Source organism: Rattus norvegicus, chromosome 13 (genome assembly GCF_036323735.1).
Source record: "Rattus norvegicus strain BN/NHsdMcwi chromosome 13, GRCr8, whole genome shotgun sequence".
In the NCBI taxonomy this organism is placed as follows: Eukaryota; Metazoa; Chordata; class Mammalia; order Rodentia; family Muridae; genus Rattus; species Rattus norvegicus.
Window position 1 is genome coordinate 70,929,685 of NC_086031.1, and position 22,878 is coordinate 70,952,562.

At 44.6% G+C, this 22,878-nt stretch overlaps 1 protein-coding gene and 1 pseudogene across 5 annotated transcripts in view; one reads left to right on the forward strand and one right to left on the reverse strand.

Annotated features, from left to right (window-relative positions):
• Nucleotides 1–10,440: 10,440 nt before the first annotated feature.
• Nucleotides 10,441–12,298, forward strand: Eef1a1-ps15 (eukaryotic translation elongation factor 1 alpha 1, pseudogene 15; annotated as a pseudogene).
• Nucleotides 12,299–14,756: 2,458 nt separating this feature from the next.
• Nucleotides 14,757–22,878, reverse strand: part of Tdrd5 (tudor domain containing 5) — a 47,905-nt gene continuing 39,783 nt past the window's right edge. For 4 of the 5 annotated variants that reach the window (XM_006250039.4, XM_006250037.4, XM_008769615.4 and 1 more), the window contains 4 exons: nt 22,451–22,633; nt 21,818–21,961; nt 18,530–18,740; nt 14,757–15,287 (listed from right to left, as the gene is read on the reverse strand). In XM_006250039.4, coding sequence (XP_006250101.1) covers nt 15,007–15,287; nt 18,530–18,740; nt 21,818–21,961; nt 22,451–22,633 — 819 coding nt within the window. In that variant the 3' untranslated portion in view covers nt 14,757–15,006. The remainder of the gene's footprint in view (nt 15,288–18,529; nt 18,741–21,817; nt 21,962–22,450; nt 22,634–22,878) is intronic. The other variant, NM_001134740.1, reaches the window with a different exon arrangement.

Below are 22,878 nucleotides of genomic sequence, written 5' to 3' on the forward strand. Positions count from 1 at the left end.
CATACGGTCATTGTCTGTCTTACACTGTGACATACTGTAACATGTGGTCATTGTCTGCCCTATACTGTAACATAATGTAATATGAGGTCATTGTTGGAACTGGGTTTTGCCTTTCTCTTGCTGCTAGGTGGCTCTCAAGGACAAGTGCTGATCCTCTATCACACAATACAGAGTTCCTGCAGGTTCTCCTAGCCATACTGAGACTAACCTTCCCTGAGAAAACTGTATAAATATACACCATGAAGTAAGAATCCTCCTTCCCCGAGACCCTCGACTACTTCACATATGCCATGTTTTACATGTAGCTGTGTTCTCAGCCTGAGAAAATCCTTTCGGAAATTCATAAGGATTTTATATTCTTCCTGTGCTAGAAATCTACAAGTACCAGCCTGAGCCCTAACAGAAGATGACCACAGATTTTCTTTACCTAGGAACTGTTCCACTGATCTATCTTGGTTAATGTTTACAGTTTCCAAATGTAATTAGAGCCTTGTTAGGGTCTCCCCACTTCTTCCAAGGAGTAAACTCATAGCTTTAATGCCAATTTCTGTAAATGGGGAATTCTCTGACTATTTCACATAGGGTAAAATTAGAAAATGAATTGAAACCATGGGAAGATCACCCTATGAGAATTACCCTAAAGCTCTATTCCCAAAAGAACTCCCTTGGAAGTCACTTTAACTATTTTCCCAGGTTAAAAACGAATGGTTGGAGAATAGGTGCTCCAAGCCGCATGCTTAACTTGAGTTTCTACAGTGCAGTGAAACAACAGAAGTTCGAGGTGAGGCCCGTGCAGGTGCTGGCATGGCCTCAGAGCGCTTGTCCTCGAGCGCCACCTAGCAGCAAGGAACGACAAACCCAGCCTCGAAAAAGTCCCACTTAACCCCTAGAGGGAAACAAGTCATAATTTGGTTAGTCCGCTCACAAAGCCTGCTCTCAGGAGGAATCCAGTGAATACTTGGACTTATAGTTGCCACACTGAAGACCAGTGAGGTCCTTAGAAGTTGCTTCCACCCCTTCTCTGTCATTGAACAGCCACTCCGGAAGGAGTGCCGCTTGTCCCATGGGGTGGAGAAGTATATGAGCTGGGCAATGCCACCAAGGCTCCCTGGGCCTTTTGTCAGGCCACCTGATACCTTTCAAATATAACAGGAAGTCCAATGTGCTAAGGTTCTAACGGATATCCATTTTTCTTGTTGAGCTGCTGTCCTGTGAGCAAACACTGAGAACAGTTCCTGGCTTCCGGGAATATTGCTGCCACACTGCCCAGGGCCAATGTTGGGTCCCTGTCGGGAGTAGCACCAAAAGCTATCTGGGTTCAGATACAAAGCTCACATCAAATCTGGTCAGCACGCAGTGGGACGATGCTACCAGGGAATAAAAGGATATAGGATTTCAATATCGATCAATCAAACTCAGGTCGCAGTCCTTGTGGCTTATTTCAAACGAGACTGACTTCACAGCACTGAAGTTCTCAATGTATTCCCAGGACAGTGGGCCTGAGCCTTGATCCGACACAGTCACTTACTACATGAGGTGCTTGAGAGGAAAAGGGGGTTCCAGGAGCAGGAAGGAGAGAGGATGTTGGCTGGGTGTGGCAAGGGAAGTTAGGGAAGTCTCTGGCTCAGGGCTGCGCTTGCTTTTCCTTCCCTGAGATTTGCCACTCTTGTGTTTGAAGGTTTCATGAGGAGCACAGGAAGGCATGGCCATAACTCTCTTGTATGCAGCTGGGTTCAGCATTCTGCATAGTAGCTGTCGGTCTGGTGCTCATTAGAACTACATGGAACCAGTTAAATCAGAATCTCTGTGGGATGTGGCCCAAGTGGAGAAGTTTATTACTCACATCATGTGGAAGACATTTGAAAGCTCCCCGAGTGATGCATATGCCAGGTGAGGCTTACAAACTACTGCTGTACCTACCACTTGAATGATGTTTTATTAAAGTAATTAATATATAAAATGTAAAAGGCATGCATAGTGATGGGCTACTTTCCATGTAATGTTCACAAGTATACGAGTGTAAATGTTCACCTCAGACCAAAATGTATCTCCTAAAATACTTGCCTGAAGGTCCTCGTGGTCTTGAACTTGTGAGTTCAAGCTATCCTGCCATCTGCTGCCCTTGACTACAGCCGCAAGCCGCCGTACCCAGCCAGTTTCGCTCTTTATGGTGTGTGTGCAGCACATCTGCTGATCGATTCTGTTTCTGCTATTTCTTGGTTACTGTGGAGAACCCTTCATTGAATGTGAAATGCTGATGTCTCTCCCACATACTGATTTTATCTCCTTCGAATACACATGCAGTGGTGAATTGCTAATTTATGTGGGGGCTCTAGCTTTATCTTTTGAGGGCTCTCAATATTTCTAGGACTACGCTAACTTACACCCCAACAGTTTGCAATGGTTCCATTTCCGCTGCATCTTCGCTGGCGCCAAGTTTTGGTCTTTTTGGAGTCAGCTGATAAATTTGGGGTTGATTTCATTTCCCCGATGGTCACTGATGATGTGATGTTTTATTTATAAAGAAAATATGACCCATTCTTTTAAAGAAGCGTCTATTTAGACCTGTTGCCCAAGTTTGAAATTTTTAAAGTTTTAAAAACTTTTAAAATTCCTTTGATTTCTGGGCATCAAATGAATAATTTGTGCATTTTTTTCCCATCCTGTAGGTCACTACTGCACCTGCTGATTTTCCATGAGGGTTTCCTGGTCTCATTCTCTATAGCTGCCTTTACTCCCTAGGCTTTGGGAGTCTTGCCCAGCCCCATCCGTGCATATCCCAACAATGAGCTGTGAGACTGCTTCTTGGTTAGGCATGGGAGCTCTTGTCTGCTTCCCCATCTTAGCACTGAAACTCTCCCGTATTTACCCTCACATACGTACTCTCCATCCCCACTCCCCCTACTCCCATTGAATATTGCTTGACAGGAACTGATGTGGGGTGTAGTCAACCTCAGGGCCACGCCATTTTAAAAAGCTGATCCCCATCTCCTCCTAGCAGTAGCTATTAAAGCCCAAAACAAAAGGCTCTGTGATAGTCTGTGGGCCCAGGGAGTGGCAGTATATAGGAAGTGTGGCCTTGTTGGGGTAGGTATGTTACTGTGGGTGTGGGCTTAAGACCCTCACCCTAGCTGCCTGGAAGTCAGTCTTCCACTAGCAGCCTTCAGATGAAGATGTAGAACTCTCAGCTCCTCCTGCACCATGCCTGTCTGGATGCTGCCATGTTCTCGCCTTGGTGATAATGGACTGAACCTCTGACCCTGTAAGCCAGCCCCCTTTAAATGTTGTCCTTTTTAAGAGTTGCCTTGGTCATGGCACACATGTTCACAGCAGTGACACCCTAAGCCAAGGTCCTAAACTAGTGATGGGATTTCATGCCTACTGTCCCCTCCGCAGCCCCAGCGGCTCTGCCAGGACGTTGCCTGGCTTGTGCAGGTCTGTGCTTGTTGTCACTGCTTTGGGCTCATATGAGCATCTGCTCTCCTTGTTCCCTTGAAGCTCTCACACAGCTCTGGCTCAGAGAATCTTTCTCACCTTTCCCTGAGCATTGTGGGAGGGGCACGATATGTATGTCCCACGTAGAGCTGAGCACTCCCGTCTTACCCTCTGCACACTGACCAGTTGAGGTTCTCCGCTGAGAGCTGCACTATTCTATGGGAATGGCCCTAAGACATTAACAATTGTTTTAATGCTATATCCACGTAATTGAAAATGAACTAGGTTTTCCATAGGCCCCATGGCCCATCACCGCAGTTTCTTGGCCTTGAGTTGATACTTTATTGATGAAGTGTTACCTTTATAATATATAGGGGCCTTTTTAGAATCTCTTCTAATTTTGATTTTACCCCTCAGGTATCAGAGTAGCCAGGCCAGCTTCTTTTGGCCTTCCCGTTGCTTGACAGGTTCTAGACTGTCTGTGAGTGTCCTAGCTAGTGAAGTGGGTTTCTTCCAACAACAAAGTGAGTAGTGTTTGGTAATCAAGCCAGCTAGTCTGCATTTTTTTTTTTATTGGTAAGTCGAGTCCATTTACATTTACTATTGGAATAGTTAATTCCCATAACTTTGTTCTTTCCCTGTTGGACTGCTGTCTGATCTTTTCTTCCTCTCCCATTAGTATTAATGTCTTCTGGTTTACTGCGTCAGGCACGATGGCTTTCTTTCCAACTGTCCATTGGTCATGTAGTCAGTCTCCTCATAAACGTTGTTCTCCACTAAGCTCCTGTGGTTGGGTTTGTCACTCCTTTGTGTACAGTATTCCTTTAAGCATTTTCTATGGTACAGATGTGGTGGTCATGAATTGCCTCCATTTCTCCTTGTTTGGAAATATATTTATTTTTCTATCACTTTTATTTACTTATTTATTTATTGGCCAGAGAGATGGCTCAGTGGTCACAAGCTCAAATTGTTCTTCTAGAGGACCCAAGTTCATTTCCCAGCATCCAAATAGATGACTTAGGACACCTATAATGCCAAATCCAGGACATGTGACTCCTTGGGGCCCTTAACTCGCATGCACATACCCACGAACACACACACATTAAAAAAATACAATTTTAATATTTGTGTATGGAAATACACCCCTTTTGTTCAGGATGCCTGTAGAGGCCTGGTACTGGATTTGTAGGCAGCTGGGAGCTGCCATGTATCTAATCCACATTCCTAGCCACTCTCTGTCGATTGTAAAAGAGCTTTGTGGGCTCTCACAAGCTCGGTTGAGAGTTATTACAGTCATTTCCTCTGAGGGCTCAAAATACACTATTCCATGGTTTCCAAGGTCTTAAACTTGTGGTGAGATCTGACACAATCAGTGTGTCTGCATTTGTAGGTGAGTTCTCCTTAGAGCTTTTAATAGTTTTCCCCCCTTCAACCATGGAGAGGTGACTCTGCTCACGTCTGTTTGCAATGCTAAATGCCTCTGAAGTTTGGATGACATTTTTTCCTATATCTGGTAGTTTCCTGCTATAATTCCCCATAATGTTGCTATTTTTCTTGTTATTGTCTGATCTTTTGTTCCTCTCCCACTAGTAATAGCAGCCTTCCCGGAATAGATTGGTATGCGTTTAATTCTCGCCTCAGGTCCTTCTGCCCCAGAGGTGTGATTTCTTCATCACACCTAGGGTTTGTCACCCCCACAATGTCTTTCCTTGGCCTTGTCCCTGCCATTCTTTTAAAATTTTCTGCTCTCTGTCTTCTGTTGGTTGAGACCATCGGCAATGTTTACATTGTATTTTTAAGTTGGTTCACTGAGTCTCTAACATTTTTATTTGTCAACACACACCTCTGCCTCCTGCCCCTTCCCCCTACTTCCTGCCCCCTCCCCATCCCCGCTGCCAATCTTAACTTCTTTGCTGAATTTTCTTCCATGATGTTGACTTTTTTAACCATATTTATATTTTCTCACTCATCTTGCTGACATTTCCCCCCAGATGCTAGACTAAATTCCACTGCATGTTTTATACCTTGAAAGGGTCACTGCTCATCTTTACATGAAGCATTAACAGTCATCAGCTGTCTGATCATTTCACTGTCTTGAGTTCAGTAGTTGACTTACGACCTTTTGGCAGTCCTACTGCGTTGCTTCTGGTACTTCTGTCTGGTGACACCTCTCCTGGTTTGATGTGGGGATCTGATGTTCGTGGAGTGATTCAGTATCAACCAGGGAGGATAAAACAAACTCGTGTTGAGGCTGAAGAGGTGTCTCTGGTTAAAAGCATTGTCTGCTCTTCCAGAGGACTCAGGTTCAATTCCCAGCACCCTCACAAAAGACCACAACCAGCCAGAGGACCCAACAGCTCCTTCTGGCCTCTGGCTACCAGCTACCACATGGTACATAGACATACATGCAAACAAAACACCCATGCACACACACAGAAAACAAAACCCAATTTAATAAACTATTGTAATTGCAACAACATCAAACTGAACAAACTCTAGAACTAGATTAACTAAAGCTGGCAGCTAAGGATGATCTGTCCATTGATGAGAATGGGGGTACTGAAGTCATTCTACCTTGCCTAACTGTTCCTTTATGTCCAAGAGTGTTTTAAGATAAACTTGGGGCTGGGGATTTAGCTCAGTGGTAGAGCGCTTACCTAGGAAGCGCAAGGCCCTGGGTTCGGTCCCCAGCTCCAAAAAAAAGAACCAAAAAAAAAAAAAAGATAAACTTAAAATCATTCTATGAAGAATGATTTCCTCTATTAATATGTAGAGGCCTTCATTTCTTCTAATTTTTTTAAAGATTTATTTTATGTATGTAAGGACATTGTCACTGTCTTCATATGCACCAGAAGAGGGCATTGGATCCCATTACAGATGGTTGTGAGCCACCATGTGGTTGCTGGGAATTGAACTCAGGACCTCTGGAAGAGCAGTCAGTGCTCCTAACCACTGAGCCATCTCTCCAGCCCCCTAGTTTTGGCTTTTTCTTTTGGCTCCACTTGTTTAGTATGCTGTTTCTCTACCTTTCACTTTCAGTCCACATTCCATCAGGGGTTTTCACAAGAGTTCTCCTGTATTTATCATAGCTTTACTAAACACCACAGTTTGAAATCCATCCTTTTAAAGTATATGGTTGGCTGAATTCTTCAAAATAGAATGCTTATAGAGTTTGCAGCTATGAGAGCCACCCAGCTTTCCTTCAAAGAAACACACTAGCTCTCTGCTGGCTCCTTCCCCCCTCTGCCTTGACGTATTTCTGTGGATTCTCCTGTTCTAGAGTAACTGGGATCATCCGAGGTACTGCCTTTATGCCTGGCTTCTTTCCCTTGGCATAACATTTTCAAGAATGACATGCAGTGGGGTTGGGGATTTAGCTCAGTGGTAGAGCGCTTGCCTAGGAAGCGCAAGGCCCTGGGTTCGGTCCCCAGCTCCGGAAAAAAAAAAAAAAAGAACCAAAAAAAAAAAAAAAAAAAGAATGACATGCAGTGCTAATATATCATTATATTGCATTAATAATAATACATCAGCAGCTGCATCATTCTCTTGACCATACATCAGGACATGCATGCCATAGTCTGACCTTTCACTGGCGGACATTTCGTACCATTTTTCAGATTTTAGGTTATGCAGCTTTCTTACCTTTACTGCTGCCTGATGAAGTAGTGTTTCTTCAATCTTGTCTCCTATCTTGGTCTTTCAGTTGTTTGATCTAGTCCTGTCAGTAAGGCTTGCACTATTTCCAGAGTTTGTTTGAGGTTTTTGTCTGGCTGGCTTTGTGGCTGGGCCAGGTCAGTCTACCCTTGGGCCACGTTAGCCTAAAACAGGTTTCCACATCACTCTCAACCCATACATGTTCACTGCTTCTTCCCCATACGCAGCAACCTCTGTTTCCTCTTGCCTCAGCCACTTCCCTCTCACAGACCTAGGATACTGAGTTAATGTCCGGTTAGTATTTAGTTTATGCCCACTGGATACAAGGTTAACACTAATAAGCTCAGCTTAGTTATGGGATCTTGAGACATTTTTTTCCTTCAAAGTAGTCTTTTTTTCCTCATTTCCACCAAGAGTAGGCTGTTAAATAGGAATGGATAATTCTCTTTAAAATAAAAAAATAACTAAATTTATGGAACAGGGGTTAGAAGAAGGCAGGGCTCAAAGGATTTAAGGTATTGCCTTCAGCTCTGGCTACTTCTTGATGAAAGTGGGCCAAGCCCTCCTCTTCATCCCATGCCAAGTGACCTGAGCCAGGGGCCAGTCTCTGAGCATCAGGAGTATGTTGTTTGTTGTTGGTCGCAGTTTATTAAGTAGTTGTGTGCAAAGAAAAAATAAGAAATATCCTGACAGAGAATATGGAACTTGCCCCAAGGAACTTGACGCCCCGATCAGCAGGAAGTAGCCTAACGATAATGTTGCTCCTTTTCTCTCCTATCTAGTGTTAGGGGGTTGAGAAAGAAGAACCTACCAAGTAGCAAAAGACCGGCCACAGAAGTGATCTTGCTGAACCCCATGTATGCGGGTGTAATCCATGTACACCTAAGTTATAAGTAGCAGCTGAACTGTCGTCAGTGGATTGGAAGGAGACATTTCTGAACCTAAAGTATTTGGAAAGGAACCCCCACATTAGATGCTGAAAGATTCTGCAAAGTACAGCATCTGATCAGAAGCAGATGCCCTGCTGTCAGGGATACAAAGTATAAAAGATCTTACCTGTTAATCACACTCAAACATACACCCATCCGCTCTCAACCTTCCTATGCTGTAACAGTAAAACAATCTACTTCCGTACTCTGCAGTGCTCGGGGCAGAAAGCAGGGCACTGTCACACCAGGCAAATGTTCTGCTCTCAGCTACACCGAGCCCAGTTGTCTACTTCTGACTCTGGCCCATGTTGTATATGCTTAAGTTTTCATCACTGTCTGGGAAACGCAGGCACCCCGGGGGAAGTAGGCATCCTGGGGAGCAGATGATTTTCCACAGGCTTTTCTTTGCTTCTTTTTTTTTTTTTCTTTTTTCGTTTTTTCAGAGCTGGGGACCGAACCCAGGACCTTGCGCTTGCTAGGCAAGCGCTCTACCACTGAGCTAAATCCCCAGCCCCTTTTCTTTGCTTCTTAAGTCCAAAGTGGCACACATAAGCCTATCCCACTGTTTTCATACATGTAGCATAAGAGAGCTTCCACTAGAGACCACACTGTAGGAGGAAAACACCTTGTCAAGGAGTAATCTGTTCTAGTAAGAAATGAGAGGAACTTAAGGTCCACTGGGATGGCAGATGAAGGTAAAGTTCTGGAATTTGAGACCATCTGGAAACAATCTGTTCCAGGTAGAACTGGATCGCGGGATCAGTGTGGAGCAAAGGAAGAATACTGAGAATACTGAATGGCAGCTTGTTTGTAGGACGGCATCAAAGGGGGATTCCAAAGCCTCGGTGATACCTCACCAGGGTCTGACACATGCCATAAAGAAAGACCGGTCTGTGAACAGCTACCAGGAGCTTAAGTGTGCAAAGGGGAGACGTAAGAGTCAAGAAACCAACACCTCACAGAGAACTCTTTCTAGAGCTGTCTGTTAGCATTTCTATTTCCTAACATTTTACGTCTTTTTGGAATTAAACTCCAGTGTAGTGGCATGAGAAGCAGGGGCTCTTACTCATAGTCAGGCGTCACTGCCCCACTCACTGAGAACAGTTCCTTTCCCACATTCCACTCAGATCCTCATGTTTGTCATCATCAGCCAAAATGTGTAGCTGTGCCACCAGCTCTGTCCACAGACTTCCGCTCCAGCACCGTTCCTGACAGGGGTTGTTTGTCCCATCAACTCACCAATCGGCCTGACAAGGTTGTGATACTATTGGCTTACCTGAACCAAGTACACAGAAAACGTGAACCATTGAGGTAAGGACTTCTGTAATATTTAAGACGTAAGTAACACATGTGCCTCTTTCCATGGTGAAACTGAATTCTTGGTCTTACATCAAGTTCATCTTAGACACTTTCTAAGCCTAGAGTGGTGGGGCGCCCTGTAATCCCAGCCCTTGGGAGGCAGAAGCAGGAGGTTCACAGAGAGTTCAAATCCAGCCTGGGCTACCCGGTGAGCTCAAGCCAAGGCCAAGCTACTTGGTGAGACCTTGTCTTATGACAACAATGACATCTTTCCATTGGATATAAATCTTGCTTTCTGTTAAATACTTTTAACCTATGGAAAATGGATATAAGTAAAACATTATTCCTTAATTATGTTTCTAACTTTAGACACACAGTAGACAACAGGATAAAAGAAGGAAGATTCGCTCAATCTTTGGAGATAACAGCATTGTCTTTAGCTATTTATGGAGCTCAGGTTTGCTGCATGGAGAATGTCTATGCTTGTTTTCGTATTGATTCTGTAGGGATGAAATACTGACTTGAATGTGTGACCCACATAACTTAGTTGAGTGAGATACAGAGCTCATGTAATTAGAAGGCAGACTTGACCTCCTTTTCGTCTAAACTGCTTGTCTTCATTTTTGGCATGAGCTTTGTAAACCGTTGTTGTATTGTCTTCTTATCCCATGAAACTGAAAATTCACTTGCATCCTTAAGTCAATGGGACAAACGACCCCTGTCAGGACCGGTGCTGGAGCGGAAGTCTATGGACAGAGCACAGATACACATTTTGGCTGATGATGACAAACATGAGGATCTGAGTGGGATCTGAGTGGGATGTGGGAAAGGAACTGTTCTCAGTGAGTGGGGCAGTGACGCCTGACTATGAGTAAGAGCCCCTGCTTCTCATGCCACTACACTGGAGTTACTCAGCATCTAATGTGGGGTTTCCTTTCCGAAAAGACGTAAAACGTTAGGAAATAGAAATGCTAACAGACAGCTCTAGAACAGACCTCTCTGTGAGGTGTTGGTTTCTCAATTCTTGTGACTCTCCATTGAGGTACTTTGGCTGTGCAACTGGTTCATTATTACTTAAATTATCTATGCTTAAGAATGCAAGGTCTTGCTTTTTCGCAACGGGTTTGCCGTCAGAACGGAGGTGTTGTGAAAGCCACCGCTAATTCAAAGCAAAAATGGGAAAGGAAAAGACTCACATCAACATGGTCGTAATTGGACACGTAGATTCCGGCAAGTCCACCACAACTGGCCACCTGATCTACAAATGTAGTGGAATCGACAAAAGAACCATCGAAAAGTTTGAGAAGGAGGCTGCGGAGATGGGAAAAGGTTCCTTCAAGTATGCCTGGGTCCTGGACAAACTGAAGGCTGAGCGTGAGCGTGGTATCACTATTGACATCTCCCTGTGGAAATTTGAGACCAGCAAGTACTATGTGACTGTCATTGATGCCCCAGGACACAGAGACTTCATCAAGAACATGATTACAGGCACATCTCAGGCTGATCGTGCTGTCCTGATTGTTGCTGCTGGTGTTGGTGAATTTGAAGCTGGTATCTCCAAGAACGGGCAGACCCGTGAGCATGCTCTTCTGGCTTACACTTTGGGTGTGAAACAGCTAATTGTTGGTGTCAACAAAATGGATTCCACCGAGCCACCATACAGTCAGAAGAGATACGAGGAAATCATTAAGGAAGTCAGCACCTACATTAAGAAAATTGGCTACGGGGCTGGGGATTTAGCTCAGTGGTAGAGCGCTTACCTAGGAAGCGCAAGGCCCTGGGTTCGGTCCCCAGCTCCAAAAAAAGGAACAACAAAAAAAGAAAATTGGCTACAACCCTGACACAGTAGCATTTGTGCCAAGTTCTGGTTGGAATGGTGACAACGTGCTGGAGCCAAGTGCCAATATGCCGTGGTTCAAGGGATGGAAAGTCACCCGCAAAGATGGCAGTGCCCGTGGTTCCAAGCTGCTGGAAGCTTTGGACTGCATTCTGCCGCCAACTCGTCCACCTGACAAGCCTCTGCGACTGCCCCTCCAGGACGTCTATAAAATTGGCGGCATTGGCACTGTCCCCGTGGGCCGAGTGGAAACTGGTGTCCTCAAACCTGGCATGGTGGTTACCTTTGCTCCAGTCAATGTAACAACTGGAGTCAAGTCTGTGGAAATGCACCATGAAGCTTTGAGTGAAGCTTTCCTGGGGACAACGTAGGCTTCAACGTAAAGAAGGTGTCTGTCAAAGACGTTAGACGTGGCAATGTAGCTGGTGACAGCAAAAATGGCCCACCAATGGAAGCGGCTGGCCTCACTGCTCAGGTGACCATCCCGAACCATCCAGGCCAGATCAGTGCTGGCTATGCCCCTGTTCCGGATTGTCACACGGCCCCCGTAGCATGCAAGTTTGCTGAGCTTAGAGAGAAGATCGATTGTCCTTCTGGTAAGAAGCTGGAAGATGGCCCCAAATTCTTGAAGTCTGGTGATGCTGCCATTGTTGACATGGTCCCTGGCAAGGCCATGTGTGCTGGGAGCTTCTCTGACTACCCTCCACTCGGTCGTTTTGCTGTTTGTGACATGAGGCAGACAGTTGCAGTGGGTGTCATCAAAGCCGTGGACAAGAAGGCTGCAGGAGCTGGCAAAGTCACCAAGTCTGCCCAGAAAGCTCAGAAGGCTAAATGAGTATTATCCCTAACACCTGCCACCCCAGTCTTAATCAGTGGTGGAAGAACGGCCTCAGAACTGTTCGTCTCAATTGGCCATTTAAGGTTAATAGTAAAAGACTGTTAATGATAACAATGCATCGTAAAACCTTCAGAAGGAAAGAATGTTTTGTGGACAATTTTTTTTGTGTGTGGCAGTTTTAAGTTATTAGTTTTCAAAATCAGTACTTTTTAATGGAAACAACTTGACCAAAAATCTGTCACAGAATTTTGAGACCCATTAAAACAAGTTTAATGAGGAAAAAAAAAAAAAAAAGAATGCAAGGTCTTGGTAAACCAGTTCTGGTCACCTATTAGTTTCAAAGGTTTTCTCTAGCAAAGTCACTCTTCTGCACTCATCACTGAACCTGTACCTTCTGACACACATCATCAAGGTTCACGAAAGGGACTTGCAAGCCTTAGCTCTGGAAGGGCACCAAGTTGGAAGTTACAAGACACAGTCATTTAGGTATACAACTCTAGAGAAGCCAGTCTTACCAGGCTTCCCGTTTCCTCACCCAAGGTTCTTCCTAGACAAAAACATATCTCTAGGTTAGACAGAGTAAATATAGGCAGACATTTCTTTTTTTTTTTTTTCTTTTTTTTCAGAGCTGGGGACCGAACCCAGGGCCTTGCGCTTGCTAGGCAAGCGCTCTACCACTGAGCTAAATCCCCAACCCTTAGGCAGACATTTCTAGTCTAGCCTTTTAAGGAGAACACACACATCTCAGATGTGTGATGTTGAGAGAAAAAGTGACTGATGCTGACACAGCTCATCCACTTTAGATGGGAGAGGGGTAGCCTTGACTATTAGTAAAAGCCACTCTGCCTGCATCTCTGAGGAGTCAAGAACTAGGGATTTCCTGTTCTTACTGGGTTCCTTCTCATTCACCTCAGCTTCTACTTCCTAGTCATCTTCTCACAGAAACCTCCAATTCTGCTAATAAAAGCTCTAATATCGCAAATGTCTTCCATATACACACCAACCCATTTGCTGACAATAAAATGACGGTTAATGTAAACTGTAGAACATCCTCATCTTTTGTGTACTACTTCGCTCTCTTCCCCCTCTACAGAGACAGGGTCTTGCTGTGGTTGGCCAGCTTCCCAAGTACTAGGACGGTAGACATGAGGACATGAGCCACCATGCCAAGCTCTCTTTTACGTATGGTCTTGTTGTCCCTGGCCATGTACAGAAACCTATTTGTTCTCTTCCAAATGATATATCAACTTTGCTTCTCTCTGGCTATTTAACTACCTAATAAAACCCATGTTTGGGAACAAGGTAGGTCAAGAGACTTGCATATGGCTGTTCTAGCCAAGGCTCGGTAGTCAAAAAGTTCTTTTAAAGGTCTGTTCTTCACCCTAACGCATGTTAACTATGAATTTCTCCATGGGCTTCTTTCAAATTGTGCTGATACTCAGTTTGACCTGGTGCTAAGGGTCTAGCTGTCCATTTTCAAAAGGATGAGTAACTACAAAGCTTTAGTACAGTTAATTCTATCTTGCAGTGTATTTAGCAATAGTTGATGTCAGCTTATAAACCCATCCGACTGTCTAGTTTTGATAGAGCTCTTCCTGGAAGCTGGTTGCTAATACAGAGACGGGGGCGGGGGGTGTTGTTCACCAACTAAATGCTGACTTCAAACTTCCTCTATGACATAATGATTCTATGTCATAAGATTCACCCTGCTCCAGATTCAGATCAGCTCACTGGGGATGTGAAGAATACTGTTCAGACTTGCAGTTGTAAAGGAAGAAACTCCGGGGGGTGGTCTGAATGAGAATAGCCCCACAGGCTCATGTATTTTGAGCACTTAAGTCATCCAGGAGTAGAACTGTTTGAGAAGGATTAGGAGGTGTGGCCTTGTTGGAGGAAGTGTGTTGCTGGGGGTGGGCTTTGATGTTTCAAAAGCTCATACCAGGCCCAGTCTGTCACTCTGCTCTGCTTTCTGGCATCATGAGGATGGACTAAGCCCTCCAGTAAGAGTTGCCTTCTGATGGTGTCTCTTCCCAGCCACAGAATATTAATAACGACAGGTTGGCGCCAGTGGCTCATGTATTGCTATGACAGGCCTGCTATTTGTTGAAGGAATATGGATTGGTTTAGAGCACTCTAAGTGGGATTTAGTGGGCCAGTCCTAGTAAGAACATGGAAGGCGGCAGTGCTGAGGGTGGCCTGCACTATGCAGGCCCAGCTCAGAGGAGAAGAATAATATCGGCTAGTTTAGAAACCATTCTTGTTATATTTGAGCAAAGAATGTGGCTGGCCAAATTAAAAAGATTTTAAACAGCTTGGTACAGACTGTGTGGTGTGATGACGCTTATACAGATCTACAGTGAAAAGGAACAAGTGGGTCAAAGAGAAGAAAGAGGGCACCAGGAAATGTGATGTAGAAGACAGAAGTCCCAGTGATCAAGGGGATAAAACGTTTAAGAAACGCCACATGATAAATGGAATAAGGGGAGTGTGCTCTTTTTGGCAAGCCCCACTCAGCCAACCCAGCAACCTAGGAACTGAGGCAGCCTCAGGATTTCCTAGGCCTGAAAGAACAATGGAGAGTTTATGCAAAGGCAATTGAAGGAGAGGCCTAGCAAGCAGGAGAACTTGGTGACTTTGACCTGTGGTTCTGCATTTAGAGTTGGGATGCCGTGGCCATGCTTGGAGCAGGAGAATTCTTGCCCGGAGAGGTCACTGTGTGTGAAAGTACTTTTTTGTCTTGCTAAATATAAATCACAAAACTAAATTAGTTTTTCAATTTTCATTTATCAGTCATGATATGTACAAGAACAACACTCACAGAAACATCTACACAAACTCCTTTAAAGTACTTCATTAAAACAAAGGTGAACCAAACCATTCAGAATGACGTCTAATCATGAACAAAAATAAGAATTAACGTAAAATATCAATACTTACACGTCAAAGTGATCAGTTAGCAAAACAAAGCTAGCACATGGTCACGCAGAAAGAAGACCAAGCGACCCTCCCAACCACTACTTCACCCCATCTCTCTCTGCCTCTTGTCCCTCAAGCTTCCCTCCTTTCACACTGGGGTACCAGTGCAGGAGGCTCCTGGACGTGGCTAACCGCGCAGCTGCTCCCAAGACAGCCGTGGCTGTACTTCGAGGAATGTAGAGCTTCTGAGAAATCTGGTGCTGGGGGGACAAAATGAAAGAGAGCTGGTCTATGGCTCCTTGGCTCTTGTCCTTGACTACCGCATCAGCATGGCTATTAGAAAAATCTTCATTCTTTAGGCTCCCTGGAGAGCTCTCCACTAAAAAAGAGAAAAAAACAGAAGAGTCCTTTCAAAAAGTTCTCCATCTCACTGCCTGCCTCAGTCTAGTTCTTTACCAACGTGTGCTGCAGCCTTCTCTGACTCATGGCTATCACCAGTCAGAGGGGATGCTACTTGGAAAACAGCCATGGATAGGAGGAAAGACGCAGACTTGAGGATCCTGCATTAGTGTGTAAATGAATACTTAGAGGCTGAGGGCCAAGAGAGGGAGGAACACATGAGTGAAGAATGAACTGGATGAAGTTCAAACCCCAGAGAGGAGCCCATAAACACCCTTGTTTCTTTCCATCACAAAGGAAAGTGATTCGCCATAGATATCCTGTTGTCAGATGGTTCTAGTTCCAAGTCTGTGCCAGAGTCAGAACAAAGCTATAAAAGACCACTTGTTAACAAGACATTCTCTGCTGATTATGTAGGAGACATAACCATGGAAATAAAGTGAAACCCTGGAGCTCTAACACCCGGATTGGTGACCACAGCCCGGATGGTGGACACTCGTACGTGGACAGGCTAGACCTGTGATGAGTCTTTCCCACTCAAGACCCCCTTTGCCCGAGAAACTTTACAGGAGTCTGGTATACAAAACAGGCATATAAATGGAATGTTTACTGGCAATTTTACTGTTTTTAAAGATACAATCAAATTTGTATACTAATGTGACAGATCCTTTGTTTACACGAAAGGATCGAATCTTAGCTGAGTGATAACAGGACAAGGAACATCTTCAATGCTTTTCTTATCAGTATTTTCATTTTATTATCAACCCTGAGAACACTGTCTCACTGAAATATATTATAAAATGACGAGAATTATGTTTTAGATCACTTCAGAAATTGTTAGAAATTCTAATCTCAAAGGCAAAATTCAATTTTAAAAAATGAAACTCATCAACTCAAACATTTGAATGCAATCCCAAGAGACACTAATTTGATGCTTAGATGGTAAGGAAGGACAGTTGGGAAATGGGAAATAAAAGTCTTTGTTTTCTATAACTGAACTGCTGTGTTGTATTGGTTTTGCTTTGTTTGAATACAGGGTATCATGTGGTAAATTCTACCCTCTGGGACTATTCTGTAGAACCTCTGATCCTCCTGCCCCACGTCTAAGTGCTGAGTGGGTTCAAGAGGTTACAGAGGGCTTGGGCTGTGTGTACTAGGCAAGCACTTTATTAACTGAGCTCCATCCAGTTCCTAGCCCCACTTTTTTGGGTAAATCATGATGTTTCTATAGGAGCAGAAAACTGTACAATAGAAACACTGCACTATTCATCTCAAGTCTGAGCCACGGTGCTTTGGACAGCATTGTTGGCCGGGTCATGCTGCACGGTAGATCAGCATGCAGAATGCAGTGCTCATCTTAAGTGTGCAGGGACAAAGGCTGAAGTCTAGCCCTGTGAGGCAGCACGTGGGAGCCCACCACAAGGACCCTGCATTCATTAAGAGTTTGAATTGAGGGGCTGGAGATGTGGCTCAGTACTTAAAGAGCACTGGCTACTCTTTCAGAGGTCCTGGGTTCAATTATGAGTGCCCACAGGGCAGCATATACAACCACAGACTCATGGGATCCAGGGTCCTCTTCAGGTGTGCAGACACAACACTCATAAAGGACATAAATGAATAAATCTTTAAAAGGTTTGAGTTGAGTTTTGGTGGCTGCATATTCAAAGCCTTTTACTACGGTACATTTTCACCCCTCGCTGATTTAAGAAGTCAATTCCTAGGCCAGGGCTATAGTAGGTAGCAATCCTACTGCAGGAGAAGAACAGTCATGTTCTGGGGCAGAGTAAACTAACTTGGCTTTATTCCACGGTCCCCCTTGGTGGGGCATATTTGGCATGCTCCTGCGATCTCGGCACTTGGGAGAGTTAAGGAGGCTTGTAACTGCCAGGCCAGTCTCAATTCTGGGCCATATAGCAAGGAAAAACCAAAAACCAAACCAACCAACCTGGTTTTAAAAATTCAGGTGAATTAAAATCTGTTCGGCAGTACAGTCGGTTTGACTTCCTGGCAGTCCACCACAGCAAGCAACTGGTAGATGGGCACTGCTATCTCCATAAATTTCAGTAACTTGAGAAAAGTAAGTGCACCCCTTTTATCTTTGTGCATCAAGCACACAGTACGTGATCTATTTTATTTTCCCTGATATTTGAGATAAGCTTTGTCACAGAAGATTTGACAGCATCTTCTACAAAGTAATATTCTGACCATAAAATTACGAGTAATGTCCACTTGAAAGAAAAAGATATAAATATATGAAGGGTTATGTGGTTGCATAGAGAACGGCAGTGTAGAACGGGAGACATTTACTCTCCATCTGCCTTGCATGATTAGAAAACTGGACAAACACACAGAACAGCAGCTTCTGCTGGGAGCTTAGCTGTGGGAGAGCAGCTCCTAAGGGAGCTCCTAGAGGTGCGTGAGACCAATGTTGAAAATGCAATTACTGCCTCCCAGCCCTAAGACGGACGGAAGGAATCCAGACAACAGAAAATGCAGAGTCTTGTAGGGGAGTGGCTCTGATGCTCTGGTTTAATCAGGAATCTGCATCTCCACACACTGAAGGTCCTTGTCCCCAATTGGTTTTTGATCTATCAATAAAGATGCCAGCAGCCAATGGTTGGGCCTGGGGTGGGACACCTTCAGTTTCATGGGTAGGACACAGGGAGGAATGGGAGGGGATTGACATAAGGGGGAGAGACAGAACAGACTCAGAGCTTCAGGGGAGAGCACCCAAAATGTAGGAGGAAAGGAAAGTGGCCCACAGAAGGGCACCCAGAAACATTCTGGGCAGCAAAGGCCAAGGGCATCACAGAAGGTAACTGGGCAGCCCAGTAAAGGTAGATTTGGAAGGTATTTAGCCAGGAGAACTCGAGGCAAGGGCATGCTACCTGCAGGAGGTTTACAAGTGCCCAGCCGCTGAGCCAGTAAGGCATGCTAACGATGAGCTGTAAAGGGGCACAAGGAAACTCTTCAGGCTAACGGAAACACCGTGACTGAATGTTTGCCAAAACTCAAAGAGCCAAGTATGTGAAACTGTACAGAGATGTAAAGGCCCTGCGAAAGCTGAAAGACTCGTTGAAGAAACCTGGGCTCAGACCAAGATGACCTTGGAGTGAAGGGCAGCACATCCCTCATGGCATGTTCTCAAAGAGATGAGGGCCTGAGCAACGTGACAAGCTTCCTACTTGTCACCTGAGCATGCACAAGGACACACAAACCTACCAGAGCCGGAGTGGTTTTCTGGAGAGTCGCCCGCCGCAGGGGTTGAGCTGGGTGCTGTTGAGGACGCCTGCCCGGGTTTAAGCGGAGTCTGAATGCTGGCAGGTTCAGACTGGCTGCCTTCTGCTGACTGCTGTGACTTGATCAGAGAGATGTAGAACTCTTCCAGTTTGGGCAGTGTGGAAGAATCCAAAGGATACTGTAAATCTGGCTGCTGCAAGAGGGAGAAACAGGGCAAAGGCATGAAAAGATGACATGGCCTTTTTGGTTCCTTTTTAGATCACAATTAAAAGGTAAAACTCTGGAAAAAGCAAACTCTATGTTTTAATCAGTGTCAAAATTCATCCTAAGAAGTCTTTATTGATATTTCTATGACCAAGTATGGGACTGACTGCTACCCTCCTTCCTGCCATGTGCCCAGTGTCGAATGCACACAGCACGTGACAATGGGACCATTACCGTCTGACGTTAAGTGACGTCGGCAGAGCCAATATGAACACCGATGAACCGAAGCACTCAAATTGCTGGCAAAAATGAAAAAAGGTGCAGCCTGGCAGCTTCTCAAAATGTTAAACAGAGTTATTACATATTTATCAGATTATGTGCCTAAGATACACAAAACCTTCATCAAAGAGTAAGAGGACAGGACAGAACTCTGCAGACAAAACAGCCTAGAGATCATGCCACATATCAGGAAAAAGTGGCATCACACACTCTAAAGGAAGATCAGGATTCAAAAAGGAACCAGGTACGATAACATTCACTAAAATGGGCAGCTAAGCAGAGGGAGACGGAGCCCTTCTCTTTCAGCACCACGGGGGAAAGCCTGGCTGCTTTCTGCTCAATGGTTTGAACCTTTCTGCAATGCACAAGTCCAGACTGGGATGCAGGCTGCCTGGCAGGCGCAGGTGGAGCAGGACTACGGAGCTCCGGACGGAGCTTGCACTGGCAACTTTAACGAGAAAAGAACAACATGCTTTTGGTGCCAGCCTAAGTGTTTTCTAACACTCTGGGTCATGTCATATGCTGCAGTCTCTCTACTGGGTGCTTTTCTCTCAGTAGATGTAAGTATAAGACCTCTGCCAGTCAAGCTGGAAGACAGGCTCCTAAAGCAGTAGGGTAAGTAAAGCTGACCACGTTACATATATATGCTATACATACAATTTTATAGTCGTGTCCTCAATGACCTGGTTACATCATATATCCTAGTCCCCAGCATTTTAGTGCTGCTATGCCAGAGACCACACCCGACATATGATGCTTTGAGGGAAAAAAACACACGCAATTCACAGCAACAGAATACTGTTCCTTCTCCTGCAAACAGCCTGTAAGCTAATGCTAATCTAGGAGTCAAACTCCTGCCTCTAATTTTCTCTCATCCACCTTGTCCACAACAATAGACAATATTCTCAAGGATTTGTTGAAGACACTATATATTCTCCTAACATGTTACTTACTGATACTTATTTTTAATAAATATCCTCCAATGTTAGAAAGTACAGTCCTAGTTTTCCTTGTGGAGTGACAGGAGCTCTAAGCTACAGGTCTGACGACCGATGATCCTCATTATCGCCCACTCGGAAACACCTCAGAGCTTCTGCTCTCTCATATTCAGGCCGATTTTCAAACTGTTACAGTTTCTTAAAAACAAATTAAAGTTCAGATTTTGCCCCGTATGCGTGGCTCCTAGCCTCTGGGCTTACTAATAAGATTGCCATCACGACTACATTGCTGCCGCTTTTATAAACCAGCGTGTGCTTACTCTCTGCCAAACATACCCTCGTGGCACACTTTAACTGCTGAGGGCTGGAATAAGAAAGGCCCCAGGACCCATCTATAGTGCATGCTTGATCTCCAGGTGATGAGCCATCTGGGAGGAACTCGATATGGCCTTGTGAGAGAGTAACTAGTAACAGGCTTTGGATTTCAAAAGCCCACAGCAGGCCAAGTGTGTGTTTCTCTCTGCCTGAAAATCAGGATGTAGGCCTCTCTGCTACTTCTCCAGTACCAAGCCTACCTGTGTGCCGCCATGCTTCCTGCCATGATGGTAAGTACTGATTCTCTGAAACTGTAAGCAAGGTCCTAGTCAAATGCTTTCTCTTTGCAGGAACTGCCTTGGTCACAGTGTCTCATCAGAGCAATAGAACAGTGACCAAGACAAGTGCTTATATAAACCTCTGGCTGAAATCTAGTAACTAAATCTGTGTCTCTATTTCTTCACTCAAAATGGCGGTAACAGTACTTCTTAGGAAAGATTAAGTAAACAGACAGGATGCACATAAGTGCTTACAGCAGTGGCAGTAAACAGTAAGTGTGTAAGCACTGTGGGCAGTGCCATCTTCTTTACTAGGAAAAGAGATCACAGAGTTAATAAATCATAAGATCAAGGGTCAGATATCTGACTGTAGAGACAGAGTTCCTAACGACCATGAAGTTCACAGCTCCTTATAGACTAGCAGTGGGGAAAGTAACTGTCATTACTTGAAAAGGCCCGGAATATGGTTACTAAAAGCCCAAGAAGACTGATATAGCTGGTTTACAAATCCTGGTTCCTTGATGTCAAGATACAAGCTTTAAAAATGTTGGTAAGACCTCAGTTCTAGCCATGGTCCCTCAACTTCGCTGCACTGTAAGCATTGGACAAATTACGTTTTATAGTATTTGAAGGTCCTGGGGAACAAGCAGACGGGTAAATTTTCAGAAAATGAAGTGGGTTCCATAGTCATTCCTTGACATTTTAACTAAGGAGGTCTCCAGTCAGGAGTGCAGCTGAGGTGCTAACAGAAGTTGCAGACTTATGGGCTAAGGAGGGAGATCAGACCCTGAGTCTGACAATACATCCAGGCCTTGGCAGACACACCCAGAGAGGGACTAGAGAGCAGTCCAACATCTGCTCACAACTCTTTCAAGTTATCTGCACAGTCCAATGCTGCCAATTCATCAAGTGAGCGTCTATGAAAACCCACGGAGAACAGGCAGGCTGGAGACAGACAAGACAGTGAGTCTGAGCCTCGCCAAGGTGAAAAGCAAACTCAACAGACTTTCAACTTAGCCTTCGACTTAAGGAGTGAAAGCCAGAGAGGAATATGGAGCAAGAACACATGTGAGCTAACACTGTGTTAGTCGTCATCGAGGAGGATGGTCTTGACTGAAGACCAGCTGAGAGCGGATAGGCCTATGGGTATGTCTGTGGGGGGCTGTCTTGACTAACTAATGCGAAAGGACATACATTAACCACAATTTCTAAGAATGAAAGAGATATTGGTTATAATAATCTGAACTGGGCTCTACCTTTCGAATTCGGGTTGTGCCAATATTTTTTTCTTGAGCAATGGGCCCTTCTGGTGTGTGAGTTCTTCCTTTCACATCGTTTGCCAGGCCTAAGGGCTGCCAGGAATCATCCCATATATCTTTAGATGTTGAAAAACACCAGTCCTATAAAGAAAAAAGTGCAACAGTAAATCAAAATACAATGCCACAAGATCTCAAAGCAAGATAAGAGGACAGCAAGGAAGTAGTGTGTTGTAAATGACACTCTGTGTGTGTGTGTGTGTGTGTGTGTGTGTGTGTGTGTGCGTGCGCACACACGCGCACGTGCATATACTTGAGCGTGCACTGATTTCTATCAGGACTAGGAAGCAGTGTGTTTTAAGCAACCCGAGGGGTGTATTGATTTCCAACAGAGTGACATCCTTCCTCAAAGTCTGTAGTACACACCTTCAACGCTTGGGACTCATACATCAATCTCCTAGCTAGCAGGTTCCTGAGCACTTTAGTACTTACCTACTTAAAAAAAATCAATGAACTATAGCCTGACAAATCCTTTTGAATTCTAGCATTTATAACTTTCTAGAAGTCTCATCTACTGGGTTTACATTTCCTTTGTCAACAGTGATTTTCTGTTTGTTATCACAAGACTCTAACCTTTCGTGTAGTTTCTCCACGTGTCTGATACTGTTTCTTCCCAACAAGGCTTGACGTAAATAGATGGGAGGCAGGACCCCCTGCCTTCCCCATTTTGGCCTGTAGAGGAAGCCAGTTCTCATCCCAAATGTCATCACCGATGGTCACTGACTCCAGGCATGGCATTCCAGTAGGGACCTCATCCTGAAATATACCACAGGACAAGCAAGGACTGCTATTCTTAGTTCCCAACATAAACACATTTGAAAACTCAAATGCACAATTTTTCCTGGATTTGAGTGCAGACAAGTTTAATACACAATTTATTACTATTTCCCTCCTGAAATGCCAAAGAGATAAAGGCAAGGACATTTAAGGGCAGGCCTGTGATGGTGTGGGAGATGAGGCAATGCTGTCTGCTCGGTGTAAGAAAGCAGCACTTCATACCT